The sequence below is a fragment of the Podarcis bocagei genome (assembly GCF_964188305.1).
Source record: "Podarcis bocagei genome assembly, contig: HAP1_SCAFFOLD_44, whole genome shotgun sequence".
NCBI classification, from domain to species: Eukaryota; Metazoa; Chordata; class Lepidosauria; order Squamata; family Lacertidae; genus Podarcis; species Podarcis bocagei.
Window position 1 is genome coordinate 609,440 of NW_027670336.1, and position 26,209 is coordinate 635,648.

Genomic DNA, 26,209 nt, shown 5'->3' on the forward strand with positions numbered 1-26,209 from the left:
TTCCAAGGAAACCGAAGATGGGGAAACGCCTGGGACCCCTGGAATCTCACCGCTCAGCGACTGGGGTAGTTTGCAAACACACACACAATACAAACACACACACAATAATTTGTGCCTGTGTTCCTAATAGATAACTAAGTGTGAAGAGCATGTCATGTGCTTTAGCAACAGCCCTCCTGGAAATAAGGAAATGCAACCCCCATTGCTGGTTGACTCAGAGAAGCAACAAGGGAATCTGCTCTGGTGTCCCATGAGGTCTGTGCGGCCCTTAAGTAAGAGGAGCCATTGCTTTTCTTTCTTTTTTTAAAAAAAATATAACTTAACATAATTAATTTTAACATAATCAAACATTCAAATTTCATTTTACAATTTCAATTAACACCCCGCCCCCATGCGACTTCCCCCAACTTCCCTTCCTGGTTTAGAACACCTCTGTTTCTTTTGTTTATAATTTTGTATTCCTTATATATTAAAATGAAGGTTATAACATTTGTCTCTTCCTTCTCATTTTTACCTCATAATTGCATTTTCTGTTTGTATTTGTCCATTGTAAGTGTATCACTCAAATCCTGCCAGTGAGTTCATTTCTATGCATTGTTTCTGTATATACATCTTAAAAGGTTCCCAATCTTTTTAAAAGTCATTATTGTCCTTATCTTTAAGTCTCTGAGTTAGCTTCACCATTTCAGCCTATTCCATCAACTTTTCTTGCCAGTGTTCTTTCGCTGCTTTTTCATTGCCTTTCCATCTTTGAGCTAGTAAAATTCTGGCCGCTGTTGTCACATACATGAAGGGATTTTCCTTATCTTTTGGTAAATTCTTCCCTAAAGTACCTAATAAAAATGCTTCTGATCTTTTAACAAAGGTTATCTTAAAACATTTTTTTTATTTCATTATAGATTATCTCCCAATAGGTGGAGCCAGGTGGGCCCAGGTCCAGGTGAGGGGGGGTTGCTATGGTGACAAGGACCACAGACTTGCAGGCGGCCATTTTGGGTTAGTAGTGAGGCGAGTGGAGGAGAGAGCAGTTGGTGGCAGTTGACGGAGGACAAGGCGAGGCAAACAGTGGATTCTTATTTTCTCAGTTTCTTATTTCGCTTCTTATTTCATTTATTACTTATTTATTTATTTCATTTGTTGTCCTCTGTGTGTTGCCAGTAGACGCCACAATTCTGTGGGTACTCTAGGTGGTGCAGAAAGCACCTAGAAGCTCCCTAGAGGTTGAAGTGCCGATCAAACTTCAGTTTTGGGCTCCTTAAATTCCAAGTAGCAGTACTGGGGGTGGTTCAGATTCTGGGGCAGTGCTTTTGTCCAGCAGAGGGTGTCACAGGGCCAGCCTACTTTCCCTTTAAAGCAAACTTGGGTCTCCAGCTGTTTTTGGACTACAACTCCCATCACCCCTAGCTAGCAGGACCAATGGGGAGGGATGATGGGAACTGCAGTCCGGGAGCTGCTGGGGACCCTAGTTTGGGAAACCTTGCTTTAAAGCAACTTTTGCACTTCACCCGCAAAGATGGGACCTGTCTACGTTTGTATTTTCTTGTATTTTGTTTTCTTCATGACCTTTGTGCATTTATTATTTATTTTTTAAGAGGGAAGATTGAAAGAGAAATTGTATGACAAGTTGCAGAAGAATAAAAGGTTGTGTTTGGAAAAAAACACAAAAAACCTGGGGGGTGGCCTCCTCAAATATTTTTTTAGGGGGGTGAAGAGTTGGCACCTATTCCCTACACCCACAGGTCTCAGGATGGTTACAACATAAAAACACAACATAAAAACACAAAACATCACATGTTAAAAGAGCATTAGATGTATTTTTTTAAAAAAAATTATTAATGTTCTTACGTTACATCGGTAAACATTATCATGTTACATCACAAGGCTTATTTTACTATAATTTTCAACATGTATACAAAGTTTATATGCAAAAAGAAAAAGAAAACAAGGACAAAAAATTATTCCAAAATCATATATGTACCAACACTTTGGACTTCCTGTCTATCCCGTTGTATATTCCTTTTTCACAAATGAATGTATTCTTATTATTGTACATTTACATTTTTTTCTAATACATTCCTATATCAATATGTACCCTTGGTCTTATTTCTCAACTCAGTCTCTTTCCAACGTCAATTGAATGCTAGCATAGATATCAAACCTTTACTGTATTTTTGAACATATATCTATCCCACTTTTAAATAATTTTTTGTTTTGAATTGCCTCTCAGGCTATTTGACAACTTCACCATTTCAGCAAATTCTTGTAGCTTGTTATGCCAGTCCGAGCTGTGGCCGTTGCATATAAAAATACTTCTCTAAAGGCATTTGGGATGTCTCTGCCAACAATACTTAACAGAAATCCCTCTGGTCTTTTTAGAAAGGTTATTCCAAACATTTGTTTTAACTCATCATAAATTAAGGCCCATAACACTTTTATCTTCATACACACCAATTAGCCAAAGCCTGGATTCTAAAGCTGTATAATGAGATTGGAGCTATCAGTGAGATTGGCTGAGACTGAAGCTCTTTCCACATTCCATACACTTATAGGGTTTCACCCATGTATGAATTCTTTGATGGGAAGTGAGAGAGGAGCTCTGACTGAAGCTCTTTCCACATTCCACACACTGATAGGGTTTCTCACCTGTATGAATCCTTTGATGGAAGGTGAGAGAGGAGCTATCAGTGAAGCTATTTCCACATTTCACACACTGATAGGGTTTCTCCACTGTATGAATCCTTTGATGCGAGGTGAGGGAAGAGCTATCAGTGAAGTTCTTTCCACATTTCACACAATGATAGAGTTTCTACCCTGTATGAATTCTACGATGGGAGGTGAGACTGCGGCTGTCACTGAAGCTCTTTCCACATTCCACACACTGATAGGGTTTCGCCCCTGTATGAATTCTTTGATGGGAAGTGTGATTATTGCTGTTACTGAAGCTCTTTCCACATTCCACACACTGATAGGGTTTCTCCCCTGTATGAATCCTTTGATGGGAAGTGAGAATGCGGCTGTTTCTGAAGCTCTTTCCACATTCCACACACGGATAGGGTTTCTCCCCTTTATAAATCCTTTGATGTGAAGTGAGAGAGGAGCTCTGACTGAAGCTCTTTTCACATTTCACACACTGATAGGGTTTCTCCACTGTATGAATCCTTTGATGGGAGGTGAGGGAAGAGCTATCAGTGAAGTTCTTTCCACATTTCACACAATGATAGAGTTTCTACCCTGTATGAATTCTACGATGGGAGGTGAGACTGCGGCTGTCACTGAAGCTCTTTCCACATTCCACACACTGATAGGGTTTTTCTCCTGTATGAATTCTTTGATGTGAAGTGAGATTCTGACTGTGACTGAAGCTCTTTCCACATTCCTCACACTGATAGGGTTTCTCCCCTGTATGAATCCTTTGATGGGAGGTGAGAGAGGAGCTATTAGTGAAGCTCTTTCCACATTTCACACACTGAAAGGGTTTCTCGCCTGTATGAATTCTTTGATGGGAAGTGAGATTCGGGCCGTGACTGAAGCTCTTTCCACATTCAAAACAATGATAGGGTTTCTCCCCTGAATGAATTCGTTGATGGGAAGTGAGAGAGGACCTCTGGCTGAAGCTCTTTCCACATTCCACACACTGATAGGGTTTGTCCCCTGTATGAATTCTTTGATGCAAAGTAAGACAGTGGCTGTAACTGAAGCTCTTTCCACATTCCACACACTGATAGGGTTTCTCCCCTGTATGAATTTTTTGATGGGAACTGAGAGAGGAGTTCTGACTGAAGCTCTTTCCACATTCCACACACTGATAGGGTTTCTCCCCTGTATGAATCCTTTGATGGGAGGTGAGAGAGGAGCTATCAGTGAAGCTCTTTCCACATTTCACACACTGATAGGGTTTCTCCCCTGTATGAATTCTTTGATGGGAAGTGAGATTCTGTCTTTGACTGAAGCTCTTTCCACATTCAAAGCAATGATAGGGTTTCTCCCCTGAATGAATTATTTGATGGGAACTGAGAGAGGAGTTCTGACTGAAGCTCTTTCCACATTCCACACACTGATAGGGTTTCGCCCCTGTATGAATCCTTTGATGAGGGGTGAGAGAGGAGCTATCAGTGAAGCTCTTTCCACATTCCACACACTGATAGGGTTTCTGCCCTCTATGAATTCTTTGATGGGAAGTGAGATTGGAGCTATGACTGAAGCTCTTTCCACATTCCACACACTGATAGGGTTTCGCCCCTGTATGAATTCTCTGATGGGAAGTGAGATTGGAGCTCTGACTGAAGCTCTTTCCACATTCCACACACTGATAGGGTTTCTGCCCTGTATGAATTCTTTGATGCAAAGTGAGACAGTGGCTGTAACTGAAGCTCTTTCCACATTCAACACACTGATAGGGTTTATCCCCTGTATGAATTCTTTGATGGGAAGTGAGAGATGAGCTATCAGTGAAGCTCTTTCCACATTCAACACACTGATATGGTTTCATCCCTGTATGAATTCTTTGATGGGAAATAAGGTTGACACTCCGAGTGAAGCTCTTTCCACATTCCACACACTGATAGGGTTTCTCTCCTGTATGAATTCTCTGATGGGAAGTGAGATTGGAGCTCCGACTGAAGCTCTTTCCACATTCCACACACTGATAGGGTTTCTCCCCTGTATGAATTCTTTGATGCAAAGTGAGACAGTGGCTGTAACTGAAGCTCTTTCCACATTCAAAGCACTGATAGGGTTTCTCCCCTGTATGAATTCTTTGATGGGAAGTGAGAGATGAGCTATCAGTGAAGCTCTTTCCACATTCCTCACACTGATATGGTTTCATCCCTGTATGAATTCTTTGATGGGAAATAAGGTTGACACTCCGACTGAAGCTCTTTCCACATTCCACACACTGATAGGGTTTGTTTCCAATAAGATTTTGTTGAAGGGAAGTGGAATGGGAGTTCTGTTTGCAGCTTTCTCCACACTCAAAATTTTTATCTGGCTTCTCCTCTCTGGGGACTTTATCGTGGTCACCTTTGTTCTTGATTTCAGATTCATCACAATCTGCAATGAAGACAAAATTAGAGCCTCAGGAATAAATGGAGAAGAACTGAAGTGAGTTGTGTCACATGACAGACACAAGAGAGCAGAAGCAGCAAAGCAGGCTGTGAAGTGCTGGGACTGCACAATCATTTGTGCCTACTCAAGTTATTCAGGCCTAACTGCTAACTGTTGAGTCACTCTGACATGTGACTTAGCAGCCATTTTCTCTCTGTGTTCTATGTAAGATTTCAGTCAGAGTCAGTATGCCTCAGTTGTGAGGAACAGAGTCAGTATGTAATCTCAGTCAAACTGTTTGGAACCATGTTGTTTATGAAGAAGTCTATTTTAACTAAGTAATGCTCTTATTCTTTCACTTAAAAACTCTGCATTATTAATTTACGCTGAGCGTCAGGCTATGGGCCTGGTGTTTTATGGCTGGCGAATTGCTAAAGCTGGAGAATCAGGGTGCTGTCACTGAGGACCTCAAAGGGACTGAAGGTCCAGTGGTGAGACCGCGTACCGAAGAAGCGGACCCGATGCAGCAAGAGCAGAAACCATGCCAGCTCAGCAACCTACGCAGTTTATTAATCTTGGCAACACTGCCCAGATGGAACGTCTGAATGGTAAGAACTACCTGACTTGGGCTCTCAAGATTGAACTGGTTCTAAAACATGATAGGCTTTGGTGCTGTGTGGAAACTGGTTTGAAGCCACAACCCTCTGAGCAGGAAGGTGAAGAAGATGATAGAGCCAGAGCGCACATTTTCTTGGCTCTAGAGGAACCACAGGTCCTGCACATTGCAGATTTGGACTCTGCCAAACAATATTGGGATCGTCTACGTCAGATACATCTTTCTGACAGTGCTGGCTAACTGCGGGAGGCAGTGGATGACAGGAGTGCCCGGCGTGCTCTGGTCCATGGAGTCACGAAGAGTTGGACATGACTAAACGACTAAACAACAACAACAGGAGACTGTACAGAACTGTGCTACCTGAAGGTGGATGTTTAGCCACACATCTCCAGACTTTACACGTTATTCCTCTAGTTGCAAAGGAGAGGTAAAAGATTTCTAGACCTGGATCAAATCTATATCCTGCTATCCAGTCTCCCACCAAGCTTTAATATTGTGATAGCCTCTCTTGAAAGCATGAGGCAAGAAGATTTATCGATGGCGTATGTAACAACCCGTCTACAGGAGGAATCTGAAAAGCACGTGGAAAAGCTGAGTGAGAAGGCAGACTGGTGGAGTTTGAGTCGCCCTGCTAACCAGAGACCCAGATTCTCATGAGAAGATGGGACCGAAGAACGCTCCACAGATCGTGCCATGTTGGCAAAGAACTGCTATCGGTGTGGCAAGCTCGGGCACATGAAGAAAAATTGCTGTGTGAAAATCCCAGGAAAAGCGAGCGACCCATGTGAAACAGAAAAGTGGATACATTTCGTCTCGGCCGCCGCAAGAAAAGAAAAGAATTTTTTTCCAGACAGCTACATTTTGGACTGGCTCTGCCAGAATCATAATGAACAACCCTGACTGCTTTACAACACTCAGCAAATTGCCAAAAGGCAAGGACAGCATTTATCTTGCTGATGGGCAGAATTGCCCAGTCTCAGGTATAGCTATGTGCTATTTCCCATGCCTAGACGCAGAATTGAGGGATATATTATTGTTGAAGAACTAGAATTTTCTTTATTGTCAATTTCATGCCTTACAAATGTTGGTTTTGAATTTATTTTTGAGGGTGATGAGTGTTTTATTAAGAAGCAGGGCTTCTACAAAAATGGTGGATGGCTTGTATTCTTTACAGCATTCTCCGCCCAGTGACGGGGTCACAGAGAGACCAAAAGATGGAAAAAATGATGTGTTAATAACTGAACTATGTCAGCAAAACTCTAATTGCCCGCATAAAAACTGCATCCATGCTTTGCATAGAAAAATGGGGCATGCAAGTTTCAAATATCTGGAGAACATGCAAAAAATATGTAAAGATTTAAATGTCAACCAGTGCAGCACATACCTTGAATGTGCTATTTGCAAGCAAGCAAAAACAAAGTTGCAACCAATACCAGGTAGAAGTGATAGAATTTCTATACATGCTTTGCAACTTGTTCATTCTGACTTAATTGTTCCTTTTCCAGAGAGTGAGGGAGGATCTAGATACTGCCTAATTATTGTGGATGATAAAACAGGGTATTCATGGCTATATCTATTGAGAAACAAATCAGAATGTGCTGATGCTTTTAAGTCCTGGAAGGTATGGGCAGAAGGACGTTTTCAAGGGCCAGTTATTCAACCCCAAACCGACCGAGGAGGTGAATATTTAAGTAATCATTTAAGTAATCATTCCAGACATGGCTTAAACACCATGGAATAACGCATCGTCTTACATGTCCAAATAGTCCCTGGGAAAATGGAGTTGCAGAGAGACGTGTGGGTGTCATACAAATTGTAAAGGACAGCTTGTTAACTGAAGCTGGATTGCATCAAAATGATGCAAAGCTCTGGAGAGAAGCTCTCCTGATTGCAAATTTTCTAGTGAACCATACTTTCACTACTGCCACGGGTGATATTCCCAACAGAATGCTTTCTGGGAAGGAACCGGATCACACAGGTTGACACGTGTGGGGGAGTTGGGCTTTTGTTTATATCCCCAAGTCTCTGAGATGCAAAGGTGAGCCTAAAACCAGAAAGCTACGTTTCATTGGCTATCAGGGCTATTCTAGCAGGCATTATTGTTTTGCTTTGGGATGTGGCCGAGTAGTCATTTCACAAAATGCTGAATTTGCTGAACAGGATAGGTGGGAACAGGTTCATGCCAATCCTAGTATTTTAATTCCTCTCTCAGTACAGCCACAGGAGCCTCTCAGGCAGGCAGCTGCTGAAGAAAGGCTAGAAAGTGGGGGAACTGACACTTTGCAAAGTGCCACAAGCAGTGAATCAGAGGAACAACAAAATGATGAACTGGAGGAGCAACAAGAGAAGGAAAGCCCAGTGGTTATTCCTAGGAGGTCCACACAGACTACCAAGGGTATCCCTCCAGATAAATTGACTTTTGGTGCAACAAAAGGTGTCATGTTAATTGTACAGAGCTGCAGGACTTTGCTCAAGTTCTGAAACTACCTTCTAAGGAACAAACCCAATGGTTTGACGCCATGAAAGAAGAGTTGAGATCATTCAAAGAAAATAAGGTTTACACACTAGCCAAATTGCCACCAGGTGAAAAGTGAATTTCTAGCAGGTGGGTCTTTAAAAGGAAGATTCAGGTGTCTGGTGACTCATGTTTTAAAGCTAGACTGCTAGCAAAAGGTTTTGCACAAAAACCAGGAATTCACTATGGTGAGCTTTTTGCGCCCACTGCCAAGGCAGAATCAGTGAGGCTTGTTTTGTCTGTTGCAGCCGACAAGAAATTGGAAGTGAGTCATTATGATATTACTTCTGCATATCTAAATGCTCCTCTGGACTAGATGATATACATGGGACAACCCCCAGGGTTTGAGGAGGGGAATGATTTGGTGTGAAATTAGACAAAGCTGTCTATGGTCTTAAGCAAAGTGCTAAATGCTGTATATACACACAACTCAAATCTTGGATTTAAAAGGAGTATTGCTGACCCTTGCTTGTATACAAAAGGATCAGTCAACAATTACATATTGGTTTTGATCTTTGTAGATGACTTGATGGTGGCAGGTAGTCCCACAGGTAAAATTCAAAATATAGCAAATCAGTTGGAAAAACATTTCAAACTAAAAGACCTAGGACCAATAAGTCACTATTTAGGGGTCCAAATATGCAGAGAAGCAGATGCAAGTTTCTTAATATGCCAACAGCAAAAGATTAAAGGTCTGCTTGAACAGCTAGAAATGCAGGATTGTAATGCTGTGCAAACCCCTATGACTGTAGATTTTCAAAAGACTGAAAGTGATGTTTTGTTTGATCAATCAGATTTATAGGTAAAGGTAAAGGTACCCCTGCCCATACGGGCCAGTCTTGACAGACTCTAGGGTTGTGCGCTCATCTTACTCTAGAGGCCGGGAGCCGGCGCCGTCTGCAGACACTTCCGGGTCACGTGGCCAGTGTGACATCACTGCTCTGGCGAGCCTGCACCAGAGCAGCACACGGAACGCCGTTTACCTTCCCGCTATAAAGCGGTACCTATTTATCTACTTGCACTTAAAGGTGCTTTCGAACTGCTAGGTGGGCAGGAGCTGGGACCGAAAGACGGGAGCTCACCCCGCCGCGGGGATTTGAACCGCCGACCATACAATCGGCAAGTCCTAGGCACTGTGGTTTTACCCACAGCACCACCCACGTCCCTAACCAGATTTATACCAATCGGTAATAAGATCTCTTCTGTACCTGAGCCTGATATTTCATTTTGTGTAGGCATTCTAAGCAGAAAAGTAAGTAAGCCTAGTGTAAATTATTGGGCTGCTGTGAAGCAAATACTGAGATACTTGAAGGGTACACAGAGTAAGTGTATAAAATTATCTGCATCTAATTCAAGTGATTTGCAGGTGTTTGTGGACAGTGACTTCGCAAATTGTCCACCCACGAGAAAATCAACCAGCGGTCTAGTGGTCATGTTTAGAAATTCACTAATTGGTTGGAAATCCAAAAAGCAAGTTTTTGTTGCCACATCTACGTGTGAGCCAGAATTTCCTGCATTATGTGAAGAGTGTAACGAAGTCACATGGTACATCCAGGTATTAAATGATTTGGGATATGAAGTGCAACAGCCTGTGACAATCTATGAGGATAATCAAGCTGGTATCACAATCGCTAATTCAGAGAACACTTCACGTGCAAAACACATGGCCACCAAATTTTGCAATGTTAAAGACTATATACAATGTAATGTGATTAAGTTGGTTTATTGTCAATCACAGGATAATTTGTCTGATTTATTTACAAAACGTTCCCTAGGATGCAACATGTTGAATTGATTGCAAAGCTGAATCTTGTGGACAAAGTATATGAATAAGTTAATTTTTCATGTTTATGCTTCTGCTCTCTAGGTCTTTGGGGGAGTGTCATGTGACAAAGACACATGAGAGCAGAAGCAGCAAAGCAGGCTGGGAAGTGCTACGACTGCACAATCATTTGGTCCTGCTAAAGTCATTCAGGCCTAACTGCTAACTGTTGAGTCACTCTGACATGTGACTTAGCAACCATTTTCTCTCTGTGTTCTCTGTAAGATTTCAGTCAGAGTCAGTCTGCCTCAGTTGTGAGGAGCAGAGTCAGTATGTAATCTCAGTCAAACTGTTTGGAACCATGTTTTTATGAAGAAGTTTATTTTAGCTCAGTAAAGCTCTTATTCTTTCACTTTAAAACTCTGCATTGTTAATTTATGCTGCGCTTCAAGTTGGGTGTGTGTTCATTACCTGTGTTGCTTGTCGTTAACCAACATATTTATTATTAGATTCTGATGAGTTGTTGAATGTTGCTTTGTTTGATACACAGTAGTGGTAAAAATTGTGGAAGCCTTCTGGAAAAAAGTGTATTTCAGAGGTTTGATGGCTCATAACACCACTTCTTTTATAGGAATAACATAAAATTGTATATCAATGGAAAGCTAATTTAATCAAGAATGCAATCCATCAAGAATGCAAGTTTGTTCAATTACCTGTATTTTATCAAATGTTATAGTTAAATAACCAGAAAAAGGAAGCACAACTTGCTTAGGTTGACTTTTGTCAATGTGTTATGTGATTGCTATCAAGTTGGTTGGGTTTTTTTGTGTTCTTTCATTTAGTGAGGTTGTAAAACATAATAAAATTATAGAAATGGCACAAAAAGTTGACGGGTCACCCAGAAAGCAATGTAAAATTGTACTATTACGTGAACAAGGCTACAATTATGAATAAATTTGAAGAGAGATTGGGGAAAACATAACCAAAACTGGCATTTCTATATTTTTGAAGATGTATATGGAGACTCAGTCACTACAAAATCAGACTGGTAAAGGCAGGAAGAGGTGCACAAAGGCAAGTGACAATCGAAGAATGGAGAGACTGTCCCTACATGACAGAAGAATATCATCTGGGTGTATACAAGATGACATGGCGAGATGAAATGTGAAATTGAGTACAAGGACTGGTCAAAATGTTAGAATTATAAGGAAAAAGCCATTGTTATCTCTCAAGCAAAGGTTGAAAAGATTAAACTCATGTTAACTGGACAGAGGAACAATAGGACAGTGTTATTTGGACGGATGAGACCCAAATCTCCTTGCTTGGTGGTGATGGCATGAAATACACAAGGAGAAGAATCAGAGAAGATTTACATGCTACTTGCATTACACCAACCGTGAAACACCCAGATAGTGTGATGATCTGGGGTTGTATGGCAGCAAAAGGTGTGGGCAGAATTTGCGTCATTAATGGGAATGTAAATGCCCCCAAAATGGGAAGCGGGTGGCGCTGTGGTCTAAACTACAGATCCTGGGGCTTGCCAATCAGAATGTTAGCAGTTTGAATCTCCACTACGGAGTGAGCTCCCGTTGCTCGGTCCCTGCTCCTGCCAACCTAGGAGTTCGAAAGCACATAAAAGTGCAAGTAGATAAATAGGTACCACTCCAGCGGAAAGGTAAACGGTGTTTCGGTGCCTTGCTCTGGTTCGCCAGAAGTGGCTTAGTCATGCTGGCCACATGACCCGGAAGCTGTACGCCGGCTCCCTCGGCCAATAAAGTGAGATAAGTGCCACAACCCCAGAGTCGATCACGACTGGACCTAATGGTCAGGGTTCCCTTTACCTTTAAGACCTTAAAATTCTTATCACAGAACCTAGTGCGAAGGGCTGGGGGCTTTAAGCCTCTGTCTCTATCCAGACCAGGAGCCCTGGCCCACCTTGCATGGCTGTTGTAGGACTACAGTGTTGGACCTCCGCTGTATGAGGCAATATGCTTCCGAATGCTGGGAATCTCAAATGGGCATCCGATTGGGACCAGGATGCTGAACTATATGGACCTCATATGGATCCAGCAAGACTCTTGCATTCTTAGGTTCTTACATTGCATCAGCCTTTCAGGGTCATGCAAGGTGACCTTGGTGGCTCTCCAGGAGACCAGCTGCACAATCTCCTTTTTCCAGGATGTCTTTCGTCTGATAATTACTTATTTAACACCAATACTGCAGCGCCACAACCCAAGAGTCGTTCGCAACTGGACTTTAAACACCCCCCAAATACATAAATGAAAAGCTTGAGCCCAAACTGAAGCGTTCCGCAGGTGATCCTTACCCAGATACTGAAGCATTTATATTTGGGTTTTTTTGTTTGTTTGTTTTCTATTTCAACAAGATTCAGCTCCATGTCATGTTGCTGCTGTGTTGAAAAAGTGCTTTGAAGATAATCCTATTCCACTGCCGGAATGGCCTGGGAATAGCCAAAACTTTAACCCAATTGGAAATCTATGCAGTCGACTAAAGAAACATTTTAAACAGAGGCAACCCAGCAATAAAGCCCAATTAACAGAGGCAATAATTCAGTCTTTGTTTCACATTATTACAACTGCAGAACTAAAAACTTGATTCACTTCATGGGAAGATGTTGTAAGGCCGTAATGAAAGCTAAAGGTTACCAATGGTTACCAAAGGTTTCACGTTTTTTCTTTATGACTGCTGTTCTAATAAATACTCCATCATAAAAGTCATTGCATTACATTCTTCATTAAATTATCTTCCCATTGCTATTTAATTTATTGCATTATTCCACACAAAGGTGGAGTTATGAGCCATCAAACCTCAGAAATACACTTTTCACAAAAGGTTTCCACAATTTTGGCCACTAGTAGAAGTTGTTCATTTTAAAGTTAATGTTCTTTTTATATGGAATCAGATTATTATTATTATTATTATTATGGGCATTTGTAAACCGAGGTACCACTGTATCATCCTCATCCTTATCACTGCTACTATTACCTGAGATTCCCTAAGCCTAGCTCTTCTCTGGGATGGATTTTGTTTGGCCCAGTCATGGCATCCCCTCCATCTCCAATGTCAGTCCTTGTTATGGCTTGGTCTTTCCCACAAACGTGAGACGACTCTGGCTGTTAATAATTTCAGATTTATTGCTAAAACAACAAACTTGGATGGAGCTCCTCTACTCATCGTCCTCCCCACAAGATGGAGTTGCCCAGACTGAGCTCCTCCCCATTCCCCAGCATGGAAGCCCCCACCTTCTCTTCCAGTATCTTTAAATTTGGCAGAGAATGCTTCCTACATTCCAGCATCTGACTCACTCCTGTAGCTCTCACACAGCTGTCTGTCACTCTGTCTCCCTTTTTCTTCTCCCCTTTGTTCAGAGCTCAGATGACAGTTGCTCTCCCCCTCCTCTCTGCCTTCCGCTGCTAACTCTCCTCTCCCTAGGCCTGCTTCTTCTCTGGCTGGCAGCACCTGAGCTTCGCTGCCAGTCGGCTCTTTGGTCAACCCAAGACTGACAGCAACGAAAACAAAAACCTAAAGCTACTTAGCTTTCCTAACAATTCTGAAGCTGACATTTTAGATGACCTGGGAAGTTCACAGCAGCTCAATCATGGTAGAAAAAGGAATAATCTGAGGAAGATTGTTCAAAGAAAAAACTCTAAATTACTCTTTATTGTAGGGATGTTAGGTTCCCAGGTGTTATATGGGGCACTGTTGAGCTCTGTGAAAATATATGAGGTTGGTCCCATAGAGGTATTTTTTGAATTTCCAGCAAATACAACGATCCCAGAGGGAGCCTTACCAAGAGAGGGCACAATCCCAGGATTCTCCTCCATGACGTCCTTTTGCAGAGCTCTCAGGTCAGGATCCAGGAATGCCCACTCCTTGTCTGTGAAACCAACAGTGACATTTTCAAAGCACAATGGACCCTAAAAGAAAAAGGGAAATGTCCTCCTCTGAGACAGCAGAAATATGATCTGCTACACAATGCTCTGTTGTGTCCTTCCTGTTAATTGTGGTGTTGTTTCAATAGGATTGCTTTGCTGCACATATTAATTCTGGGTGCTTATTTTATTTTCCGTTTTAATTATGGGTGTTCATCTTTGGGCAAATAGGTGGTACTCAAGCATGCCAGTTTCCCCAATGGAAGGATTGACTTTTCCCTCTCCTCCTGAGCTGTTCTGGGGAGTTCCCTCCCAATGCCCTAGAGCCAAATTCAAGGGATTCATGGAGGCATGAAGAGGGGGAGGAATGGGGGGCAGGCCGCATTTTGCAGCCGATGGGGCTGGTTAGGTGCATCCAGGCCACTATTTGTTCTGATTTGTTCACTGCTTAGAAACCGATTTTAGCATTCAGTGATCAATCTAGAAATACAGTAGTGCCTCGCAAGACGAAATGAATTCGTTCCGTGAATTTTTTCGTCTAGCGAATTTTTCGTCTTGCGAAGCACGAAATCCCATAGGAATGCATTGAAAATCAATTAATGCGTTCCTATGGTCAAAAAAAGTCCAAACAAAGCCAAATTTGGTACAACAAGAGTTTATTAAGTGCTCTTTAAAGTCACACATACTGTAAAGAGCATTACAAAATTCAAACCCAGATTTTTTTAAAAAACACACAGCAGAGTTGCCCAATGGTCACAGAAAATCATAAAAATGCAGGGGGGGGAACAAGCTTCCAGATTCTTGCAAACCCCTCCCCAACTGTTCCCCCAGCCACCCAGCACACAGAAATTCAAACCCAGATTTTTTAAAAAAAAAACAGCAGAGTTGCCCAATGGTCACAGAAAATCATAAAAATGCAGAAAAAAACACACACAAGCTTCCAGATTCTTGCAAACCCCTCCCCAACACCAAGTCCTTGAATTCGAAACACCCCAACCCAAAATCCAAACCCCCCCAAAAAAGTTTTAAAAGCTTAACTTACCAAATGGCTGCAAAAGAAGTTTTGGAAAAGCTTCAAAAATCACCAAAGTCTTTAAAAACCTCAAAAAAGGCTACTATGTACACTGCGTTCTATGAGTTGCTCCTCGAAGTCAAGTCACAACTGTATTAACGGTGTTAAGAAAAAGGAAACAAACTTGCAAGACGTTTTCGTCTTGCGAAGAAAGCCCATAGGGAAATTCGTCTTGCGAAGCAGCTCAAAAAACGGAAAACCCTTTTGTCTAGCGAGTTTTCCGTCTTGCGAGGCATTCGTCTTGTGGGGCACCACTGTAAAATAAGCCTGTTTTGGATGGCCATCTGTCTTGGATGATCTAGCAGAGATTCCTGCATTGCAGGGGGTCTCCTGGCTCTGAGAGACAAGCAGGGAGGGTGGCTTCTGGCAAAAGGAGAGGGAGCCACCGGTGGCTCTTCCTTATCCTGACTCACCTCTGCCTCCCGACCTTCCTCCTCCCACTCGCCTCCTTCCTCTTCTGCCTCTGATTCTGCACTGCATTCTGCCACAGAGTCTCCCAGTCACTAAGCCCTGTAACCCCTTCAGCTTCTGACACCTCCTCTTCCCAGCCTTCTCCCTCTTGCCCCTCTGACCGCTCATCCTTCCTCCACCTCCACTCCTTCGGCTCTGAGCCACCATCCCTTTCTGGTTTCCTGGCTGCTATCTCCCACTACTCCGCTGTGCCCAACCAGTCCATGACATTGCCCCATCCCTCGGCCTCTGTCCCCACAAGGCAGCTTCCCCTGACCTGATCTGGTTCCACAGCCGCTGCTTCCCTTCTGCCCCCATGAAAAGGCGGATCAGGAGGTCTTGCCGGCATCCTTCTGCCACCTGCAAGAAAAAAAAAGGTAAGCAGGACGCCAGGAGTGCCTGCTTCTCTCACAGGTGAAACAGGGCATCTCTTACTACAGATGGGCCTTTGAGAAGGACTTACCTACTGAGAGCATTTGGACGTTTGTGCCCATTTCAAATGTTTGTGGTGCAGAAATACATCTCCCCTCCTCTGGACCCTTGTTCCCAACTGTCTCCCCCCAAAACAAGATGAAAAGAACCCCCAGATGAGTTGGGAAACCAACGGAATGAGACCAGACAGAGAAAAACCACCTTCCTCCTTACCCAGTGGCCTCTCTATGGTGTCCAACGGAGGCCTCTCTGCCTCACAGGAATCCAGGTCCATTTCTGCAAAGAGATCTTTTCCCTGAAAAAGAAACAAGGATTCAAAACAGAGAATGGTGAGAAATATTAGAAAGAGAATGGCAAAAAATTGAAGGGTGTGAGATCTCATTCCATGGATGCTTTCCCAGAAAACGGATCATTGTGGGATGTTCTTTGTCCTGTTTGGAGCCCTTTGGAGTGAAGGGGTACAGTTAGGGTTACCCCAAAAAGCCCTAAAAACTGTTTGTGAATTCCCCCCCCCCCAGCCAGGCCTCGGAGTACGCATTTTAAAAACTGCATTTTCCTCTAAGACAAAAAGCATGAGCTAAGCAGTCCTCTCTGTAACAAAAACGCTGTAGCAAACCTACAGCTGAGAACAGTAAAGCTTTTCGCTTCCCAGATCCAAGATAACCTTGTCCTGGTACATTGATTTGCAACATACTTCCGGGAACAGAGTCAGAGAACGAAAAGCAACATTTCTATGTAAGAATCTGTGAAGGGGGAGAGGAAAAAAGGGGTTTGAAAAAAGGATAAAACCTGCTTGTAAAATGTTTTCGGTGCGGCCTGCCCCCCCCCCCCCATGGCAGAATAAAACGCTCTTTCTCTGGATTAACCCCTTGGTGTCGTTTGGCTCCTTTTGTCTCTGCTCGGGTGCAACAATTATTCCTACCCATGGATTAATAAGGCTACAGGAGAATCCAGAGGAAAGTCTCTCTCACCTGCTTTCTCTCCTCTGCCTGATTCAGGAGGAAACCTTCTGTTTGTCGTAATGAAAAGCTCTAGGAATTTCTACAAAGCAAATACATTGTTCTGTTACAGAATTTGTAGGACAGCGGGGAAAATGGTTCCCCGAGCAAGCATGGATGAGCCTTGCTGGGAACCAGGGCAGGATTGCAACGCATCCCAGACCATGAGCTATCTTTTTGAAAAGAAAGAGAAGAAATACGTCTCTAGCCTTCTAGCAATGCAAAATGTGGAGGCAACTGAAGGGATTTCTGGGAGATTAATCAACCTGGTTTCTGCTGCCTTCCAGTCAATGAATGAAGTCAGAACTGACTGACAAGGGAATTGTTTGTATCTTGTGAAAAATGGATGCTTGGCTCTAGTGGGGGTCCACACCCGGGGGTCCTCAGGCAGGAGATGCTCCCTCCCCCCACTCCCACCCCCACTCCCCTGCTTCTGTCTCCTTCTCTTGCACTTGGACTCTCTGCCGCTCTCCAGACAGATTCCTGGGGTGGGGTCCCCTTTTCTTTGCTCTGAGGGCTAGGAATGTATCAGGCCAACCCCCTGAGGGCCAAGTGGGTGGGAAAAAAGACATATCCCTTGATATTTAGCCGGGTAATTTATTATTATTATTATTATTATTATTATTATTATTATTATTATTATTATTCTGCTAGATAGCTTAACACCCACACAGCCATTCATGTCAAGGTCCCAGGAGGCTCAGTGAGTAGCAGCGCCCATTTCCGGCTGCTTTGCCAGCAACAATCTCTTTGGGACAGAGAGGATGTGGTCCTGGGATGCCATGCTCTGGGTGCGAGGGGATTGCTGCAGTGGCCTCCGTGGGGAGCTGCCCTTGGAGACGACTGGGAAACTGGTCTGCAATGCAGCAGCCAGACTAGGGGCTGGGATCCCTCTCTTTGTTCCTGGCCTTTCTCTCCCACCTTTCCTTCCTTCCTTCCTCCACGTGGGGTTTTATTGGGGGGGGGGGCTAGTCCACCTCCTCCTCCAAACCATTTGCACATGTTTCCTCTGTTGTGCAATGAGGCTGAGCGATGTCACACAGAGTTAAAGTCCCAGGGACTCCTTTCTTTAAAGAAGGGAGATTTTTTTTTCTGAAAGGGGGGGCGGAGGGCCAAGTGAGTTTGGGATCCTCTGATCTCCAGGAAGGAGAGCGTGGCAGACCTGGCCCCTCCCGGATCAGGCCCCCCAGGCATCCTCCCCGGCTGCAGCCCTGGGACCCCCCCCGTCTCCCCACTGCACCCTCTGGGGGGAGAGAGAGGAGACTCACCAGATCCCGGGAGGGGACAGCGAGGCAGCCCTTGCAGGAGAGACCCCAAAGCAAGGGAAGGACTGGGGAGGGAGGGGCCTTGGCTCTGGAGGACCTGCCCCCTCTTGCTTCCTGGCCTCTCTAGGAAGGCAGCTCACTTCCCTTTAACCCTTGCCAAGCCGAGTCCCTCCACCTCAGCCCTCTCTCGCTTGGCAGAACCTCAGATTCTTATTATTTTTTATGGATTTAGGGGGGCAGCTGCCCCCCTGGCTACGCCAATGCCCAGATATCCTTTTGGGGGTGAGGCTCTTGGCTGGACTCTGAGCATCTCCCTCCCTTGGCCAGAAACCAGAGGAAGAGCTTGCAGGGAAAAGGGCTTTGCAGGAGGCAAGGAAGCTCCTCCTACAATTCCGGAGTGGAGAGATAGGAGGGGATCCCAGGGTCATCTAGTCCAACCCCCAGCAATGCAGGAATCTCAGCTAAAGCATCCATGGCAGATGGCCGTCCGATCTGTGCTGAGAAACCTCCAAGGAAGGAGAGTCCACCACCTCCCAAGGGAGACCTTTCCCTGCCCAACTGCTCTTAGGTGTCCCTCAAGGCAGCGGGTCCTGAGTTCTAGCCCTGCTGAAACAATCGCACTGGCTGCCAAGGAGGAACCCAGCAAAGTTCAAAATAAATAAATCCTATTCTCATCATAAATGAGTAATACTTTCTCATGCATGCTTTTTAGGCTAATAAAAGAAGTATGCCATTTCCCTTTCCAGAAATGATTAATTGCTAATTCAATGGACTGAAAATGGATTGTTGTTATTTTTATGTCTAGGGAAGCTTTTAATATTTGATGGACTATTGTATTTTAATATTTTGTTGGAAGTCGCCCGGAGTGGCAGGCGAAACCCAGCCAGATGAGAGGGGTATAAATATGTTGTTGTTGTTGTTGTTGTTGTTGTTGTTGTTGTTGTTGTTGTTGTTAATTGATCAGGTGAGTGTTCTCCTTTCGAAAGAGGCAGGTGGAATCTCCACGGTGGCTAATAGCATAACATTGAAAGGTTAGTGAAGTATGGGGAGCCCTAGAGCATCTGCTTGGCATGCAGAATGTCCCAGTCAGTGTAGACCAGGGGTCCTCAAACCATGTCCCGTGGGCCAAATCCAGCCTGCCAGGGTCCTGAATCTGGCCTGCACGGCCATTTCAGAACCCGCCAAGTGTCCGAGGCTGAAAGCATCTCGCCGCCCACTCAGTCAGTCCTTGCGTCGCGCTGAGGTAAACGCCACTGGCGTGATGGCGGCTCTACCAATGAAAGCCCAGGGGTTTTACCTGGAGACGGGGAAGTGTTGTCTTTTGGCTTGAAGAGTGAAGTTGAGGTTCCTTATGTGTACTTTAAAGGTGGGAGAAGGAAGTATAGTCCTATTTCTGTGAGTGGCACAGCGGTCTTTCCACTCCTGTGGTTTACATGCTCTGAAAGTTGGGATCTGTTTTGATATTTAAATTTCAAAAGGGTGGAGTGGAACCGGATATTGACCATTTCGTTAGTGTGGGGAGCCACATTCTGGTTGAAGGAGGCCAGGATTACCCGCCCCCCAAGGCCTGGTTTCTCCCTCCCCTGTAGTAGGACTTGGAATCCAGGAGGAAACTCTTGGAATAGCCTTGCCAGGTTCTCAGGGATGGACTCACCTGTCCCCATGTCCTTCTCTTTGCAGATGTGCAGCGGTTGCACATCTCTCCCCTAGAGGTGAGTATTGGAGAGAACCAGAGCAGGGACTCAGACCTGCCCTCCTTGCCCCCCACTCTGCACTCTCGGATGTGGAGAAGCCCTCCCTTCGTGAGGAACTGACTTTTGTCTTTCAGCTGCTGGAGGAAGATCAGCTGTACCTGCCGGAGGTGATTCAGAACTGCCAGGCACCTCAGCTCAGGGGGCTCCCAACTCTGAAGTGCCTCAAGCATGAGATGGCCAAAGCCATCCTGGTGAGTGGTGGGAGGTGTGGGGGACCCCCATGGGGAAGTGGGGGAGGAAGGGGCTTTGAGGAAGCGGTTGTCCGTCTGACAGAGGAGGAGGACCATGTTGGTCTAGGTTCACATATCCTGTTTGAAAGGGGAATCATCTGAGGGACTTCCTGTAAACATCTGGGTCAGGAATGCTGTTCCCGGAATTGACAAACACACAAGACGTAACCGGCTGTGCATTCACATAAACAATACTCTTCTATACATTCTTATCACAATATCAAAGGTTTATCTTGCACATAAACAACACATAAAGTGCAATAATATAGACGGAAGTCCCCAGTAAATCAGTTCATTCGAAAGACCAAATGTCTGCTAGTTTCTGTTCCACATACGTTCATAAAGTCCAAATTGGAGCCTATTACAGTTCCACAGTGTTGACCAGGATTTCCGGAATAATGCCTTGTTTCGCTCTCATGGGCTTCATCAGTTGTACATATTCTAAGTAATATAAATGAATATAATGTCGTAATTCAACATATTTTAACAAATTAACAAACCTGTGTATGGATAAAGTTTGCTTTACATTTGTTTTTTTATAGGGGTCACTTAAAGAAGAAAACCTTACAGCTGCAGATTTCTGTCACCTGTAGCTTAAATCAATGCTGCGCCTGTCTATATACATTGTAAGACTTGTTGTTCACTGCAGAAACCACTGTGTTATAAGTTCCATTATCTGGATACTTCATATATGGTATGTACTTTTATAGCACAATTGTTTATATAATTTTAATTTGTTAAATGATCTACTGGTCGATCCACAACTCTGGTCACTGCTCCCTGAGAAAAGCTCAAGAACTCTGGGCGAAGACAATGGGTAGATCACTGGCAGGATTTTTATTACTGGGAGTAGATCTCAGTCTCTTGGAAGTTCTGGCATTGTGGCTAGTTCAAGGTACCAGCACAACTTTAATTGCCACTCATCTTTTGTTGATATTAACTCATTTTCCAGTATTTTGCTATTAACATCCTAGCTGCTGTTGTCGTGTAAAGAAACACTCTTTTATTTTCATTTGGTATGCTTATTGTTAGAATATCAAATAGGAAAGCTTTGGTTTTCTTTAAAATAAGTAGCATTTACTTTATTTTATTTTATTTTATTTTACCTTTGGGGACATGTCCACCACATGTGGAATAAGGTTCCCTCATTTTGTCTGCATCTCCAACATTTCATAGAATCATAGAATCATAGAGTTGGAAGAGACCACAAGGGCCATCGAGTCCAACCCCCTGCCAAGCAGGAAACACCATCAGAGCACTCCTGACATATGGTTGTCAAGCCTCTGCTTAAAGACCTCCAAAGTAGGAGACTCCACCACACTCCTTGGCAGCAAATTCCACTGCCGAACAGCTCTTACTGTCAGGAAGTTCTTCCTAATGTTTAGGTGGAATCTTCTTTCTTGTAGTTTGGATCCATTGCTCCGTGTCCGCTTCTCTGGAGCAGCAGAAAACAACCTTTCTCCCTCCTCTATGTGACATCCTTTTATATATTTGAACATGGCTATCATATCACCCCTTAACCTCCTCTTCTCCAGGCTAAACATGCCCAGCTCCCTTAACCGTTCCTCATAAGGCATCGTTTCCAGGCCTTTGACCATTTTGGTTGCCCTCCTCTGGACACGTTCCAGTTTGTCAGTGTCCTTCTTGAATTGTGGTGCCCAGAACTGGACACAGTACTCCAGGTGAGGTCTGACCAGAGCAGAATACAGTGGCACTATTACTTCCCTTGATCTAGATGCTATACTCCTATTGATGCAGCCCAGAATTGCATTGGCTTTTTTAGCTGCCGCGTCACACTGTTGGCTCATGTCAAGTTTGTGGTCAACCAAGACTCCTAGATCCTTTTCACATGTACTGCTCTCAAGCCAGGTGTCACCCATCTTGTATTTGTGCCTCTCATTTTTTTTGCCCAAGTGCAATACTTTACATTTCTCCCTGTTAAAATTCATCTTGTTTGTTTTGGCCCAGTTCTCTAATCTGTCAAGGTCGTTTTGAAGTGTGATCCTGTCCTCTGGGGTGTTAGCCACCCCTCCCAGTTTGGTGTCATCTGCAAATTTGATCAGGATGCCCTTGAGTCCATCATCCAAGTCGTTGATAAAGATGTTGAATAAGACCGGGCCCAAGACAGAACCCTGTGGCACCCCACTAGTCACTCTTCTCCAGGATGAAGAGGAACCATTGATGAGCACTCTTTGGGTTCGGTCAGTCATTTATTGCTGATATTTATTTATTTTGACTGATTTGGATGGGGTCAGGTACCATCTAAAAATCAGATGGCATGTGGTGAATTTTAAGTCTTTTTTCATAATTTTCCCCATTTTTCATCTTCATTGGATAGCCACAATCGTGTGCCCATTTCACCATCACCTCCTAGTCCTTAAGGTTCCAGTCCAGTAACAATCTGTGTGGTTTTGATATCTTTGTATTATTTAATAATATTATTATATATATATTTTAAAAAAACGCTGTTGTTCTGTCAAGTCCATTTATTTTTTGTCTGGAAAAAATTGATTAGCTGGTAATCTATCTTTTTTACTTTTGTTTTCCTTTTATATTTTTTCTTTTTTGTATTTTTAGCATATAATAACAGTTGTAATTATATGGAAATGTGATAATAATATTGAAATGAATAAAATGCTTAACTCGCCAATATTTTTATTGTTTGCGGCTTCCCAAGAAAACTCAAGGAGATTCTCCCCTTTTTGGCTTTTACCTCTTACCTTTATAACTGTGTCTTTACATCCCAAAAGTCATAGAATCATAGAATCATAGAGTTGGAAGAGACCACAAGGGCCATCGAGTCCAACCCCCTGCCAAGCAGGAAACACCATCAGAGCACTCCTGACATATGGTTGTCAAGCCTCTGCTTAAAGACCTCCAAAGAAGGAGACGCCACCACACTCCTTGGCAGCAAATTCCACTGTCGAACAGCTCTTACTGTCAGGAAGTTCTTCCTAATGTTTAGGTGGAATCTTCTTTCTTGTAGTTTGGATCCATTGCTCCATGTCCGCTTCTCTGGAGCATCAGAAAACAACCTTTCTCCCTCCTCTATGTGACATCCTTTTATATATTTGAACATGGCTATCATATCACCCCTTAACCTCCTCTTCTCCAGGCTAAACATGCCCGGCTCCCTTAGCTGCCCCACCCTCCCGCTTACAGGATATCCCTTCTACAGATGTCAACGCAGACCCAACGATGGAAAACCCTCAGCCCAATTCCTCGTGACCACAAGACTATTTATTACCTGCAACAACAACAACAAAAGACACCAGAGTGGCCACAGCTATCTCTTTCCAAAGGATATAGACTGACAGGGAGGGGGCTGACAAAGGGGAAAAAGTTGAATTGCAAGCACATTCTCTTACCTCTTAAACCTCAAGACTCTGGGCCCCAGGATTGAAAAGATATGTAAAAGATCACGATTGCCTCAAGATATGCAACTGAGATTTCATTAGTATGTTGTGTGTTATTATGTAGGAATGCTGTGTCTGACAGTATGTTATTTCCACAAAGGGGGGGGGGGGACCCAATTTTGTGTATAATTGCTTTTATGTTCAATGTATAATGTCTTATTGCCTACACCCCAATGGAGGATTCTCATGCATTTTAAGCTTTCTAATACATCAGGCTATTGCGTAGACCAGTATTTAGATTAGATCAATTTAAGTGGTTAAAATGAATGTTCTGCCAAAAATGCGATTCCTCTTTCAATCAGTCCCAGTAATTGTGAAAGATGAATGTTTCAAAAAATGGCAGAAAGAAATTTCCAAGTTTATCGGGGGTGGGGGGTGGCAAAAGGCCAAGGATAAACCACAAGATACTTACAGGCATAAAAGACAGAGGTGGTTTTGCCCTCCCAGACCTTTCATTATATTATGAAGCTGAATGCCTGGTATGGATTAGGGACTGGGTGAAGTTGGAAAGGCAAGAAGCATTAGAATTGGAAGCACATGACAATAGATTTGGCTGGCACTCATATTTATGGCATGGGAAAGGGAAGGTACATAAAAGTTTTTATAACCATATAATTAGGAAATCACTAATGAGCATATGGGAGAGATACAGTGGTACCCCAGGTTAAGTACTTAAATCGTTCCAGAGGTCCGTTCTTAACCTGAAACTGTTCTTAACCTGAAGCACCACTTCAGCTAATGGGGCCTCCTGCTGCTGCTGCACCGCTAGGGCCTGATTTCTGTTCTTATCCTGAAGCAAAGTTCTTAACCTGAAGCACTATTTCTGGGTTAGTGGAGTGTGTAACCTGAAGCGTATGTAACCTGAAGCGTATGTAACCCGAGGTACCACTGTATAAAGATATGTTAGAACAGAAGACCCCTTAGTGGCTTTCAACACATGAAGTTTTACTGCTCAAAACGCTTGGAAAGAAAGGAAAGTGGCTTACATATGATGACTTTTTAAAGGATCAAGAAGGAAAATGGAAACGAAGAGATTACAAGGAAATAAAAGACCACTTTCAGAGTTAGTTACGCTATCGGCAACTACATGAAATATACAAAGAAGACAATAAGAAAGGATTTAGCTACACGACATCTAGATTTCAAAAGGAAGTCATAGAAGGGAAAGGGAAGTTGCTGAAAGGTGCATATAGTATTCTGCTAGAATGGGAAACAAAAGATGAAGAGGTGAAATCAGTCATGATTAAATGGGCACAAGATATAGGTCATAATATAATGTTTGAAGATTGGGGAAGATTGTGGAAAACTGATTTAAAATTTAAAGACTGCTCTTTGCTGAAGGAAAATTACATGAAAATGATGTATAGATGGTATATATCACCAGTGCAGATAGGAAGAATATATAAAACCGGCTCAAATATATGTTGGAAATGTAGGGAAAAAGAAGGGACTTTTTACCATATGTGGTGGGATTGTAATAAAATTAAAAAAATTCTGGGAAATGATATACAATGAGTTGAAGAAAATGTTCCAATTAACTTTTGTAAAAAAGCCTGAAGCATTATTGTTAGGTATTGTAGGGAAAAAAGAAGAAATGCACCTTGAGCTTCTTGCCATGCAGCAGAAAATAGGGCATGTCCCCTACTACAGAACTGTAAGAAAGGTTCAGAGTGAAGGACACAGATTTCCACGCTTCCACCCAAAACTGCTGGGGCAACCCTGTGTCAAAGAGCATGGCTTCGGATGCCTCCTGCAGCGTTCTCTACCTGCATTCTGCAACTCCATTCTCCTGAGGAGAATTTGCTAGTCAACCTGTGGCGTATGCTTTTCTGGCAGAAGTTCTGCAACGCAGACCTGGTGAACTCTCCACCGCGATCTGATTGAAAGCTCTTGACCCGCAGTGAGAACTGTAGTTCTACTGCCGTTATCCAATCTTTCACCAAAGCAGCGGCCTCTCCCTTGTGCTTCAGAGAGAAAAGCCACCCATTTCTGGAATAATCATCCACCAGAGATAGCAGAAATTTGGCCCCACCCAGACTGGCAACTGGCATAGGACCCCAAAGGTCTGCATGGACTAGCTCAAAAGGTTTTGTGGTTACCCTGTCAGACCTAGGATAAGAGCACGTCTAAACCTTGGCTTTCTTGAAGGCCCTGCATTTGCTGATTTATTGCTTTCTCCATCAAGCCATGCTTCCCTCTTGAGCACACTCTGAGAAGCATGACCCCGGGTAGAAAAACAAATAGCAGACACGCAGCGTCTTCCGTGTGTGAGAAAAGGGGAGTGAATATAGTCCAGACAGCTTCTCTAAGCTAAAAGCTTTATTTGCAAGCACAGCATTACAAGTCCATCGGAGCTAAAACCCATTGCATCTTTCTCCTCTCGCTCTCGGAGGAAAAGTGAAACCAAACTCACAGAACAAAGAGATGACGTGACTTCTGTCTTGGCTTCCTGTAGAAGCCTCTCCCAGGTACAGGGCATACCAGAGGTTAACCCATTAAGCACCAAACTCCACACTGCATTCCAGGTATGTCACATGCTTTCATCTTACACCCCTCTTTGCACCCTGGGACCTTCTTCACGTACCCACACCTGACATGTGACATTCTCTGGTGCCAAACGCCATGATGGCACCCATCATGGATGGGAACGTTAGCACACCGTGCTTGTGCATCCTCAGTGGGACATTTACCTGCAATACATGTTTCTAGCACAAACAGCCTGTCTTTGCACTCAACACTGACCAGTTGTCGCCCAACTCTGGA

The 26,209-nt window shown here is 43.6% G+C and overlaps 1 protein-coding gene across 5 annotated transcripts in view; it reads right to left on the minus strand.

The window, feature by feature from the left end:
* The window catches only part of LOC308579474 (uncharacterized protein), an 80,855-nt gene that overhangs the window by 41,934 nt on the left and 12,712 nt on the right, over positions 1-26,209 (minus strand). Inside the window, exon 1 of one of the 5 annotated variants that reach the window (XM_081214020.1) lies at positions 15,815-15,974. The exons of the other annotated variants lie outside the window; for them this stretch is intronic. Within the exon in view, the coding sequence (XP_081070146.1) occupies positions 15,815-15,845 (31 nt within the window). The 5' untranslated portion in view covers positions 15,846-15,974. Of the gene's footprint in view, positions 1-15,814; positions 15,975-26,209 lie in introns of those variants that run through there. 5 annotated transcript variants of the gene reach the window in all.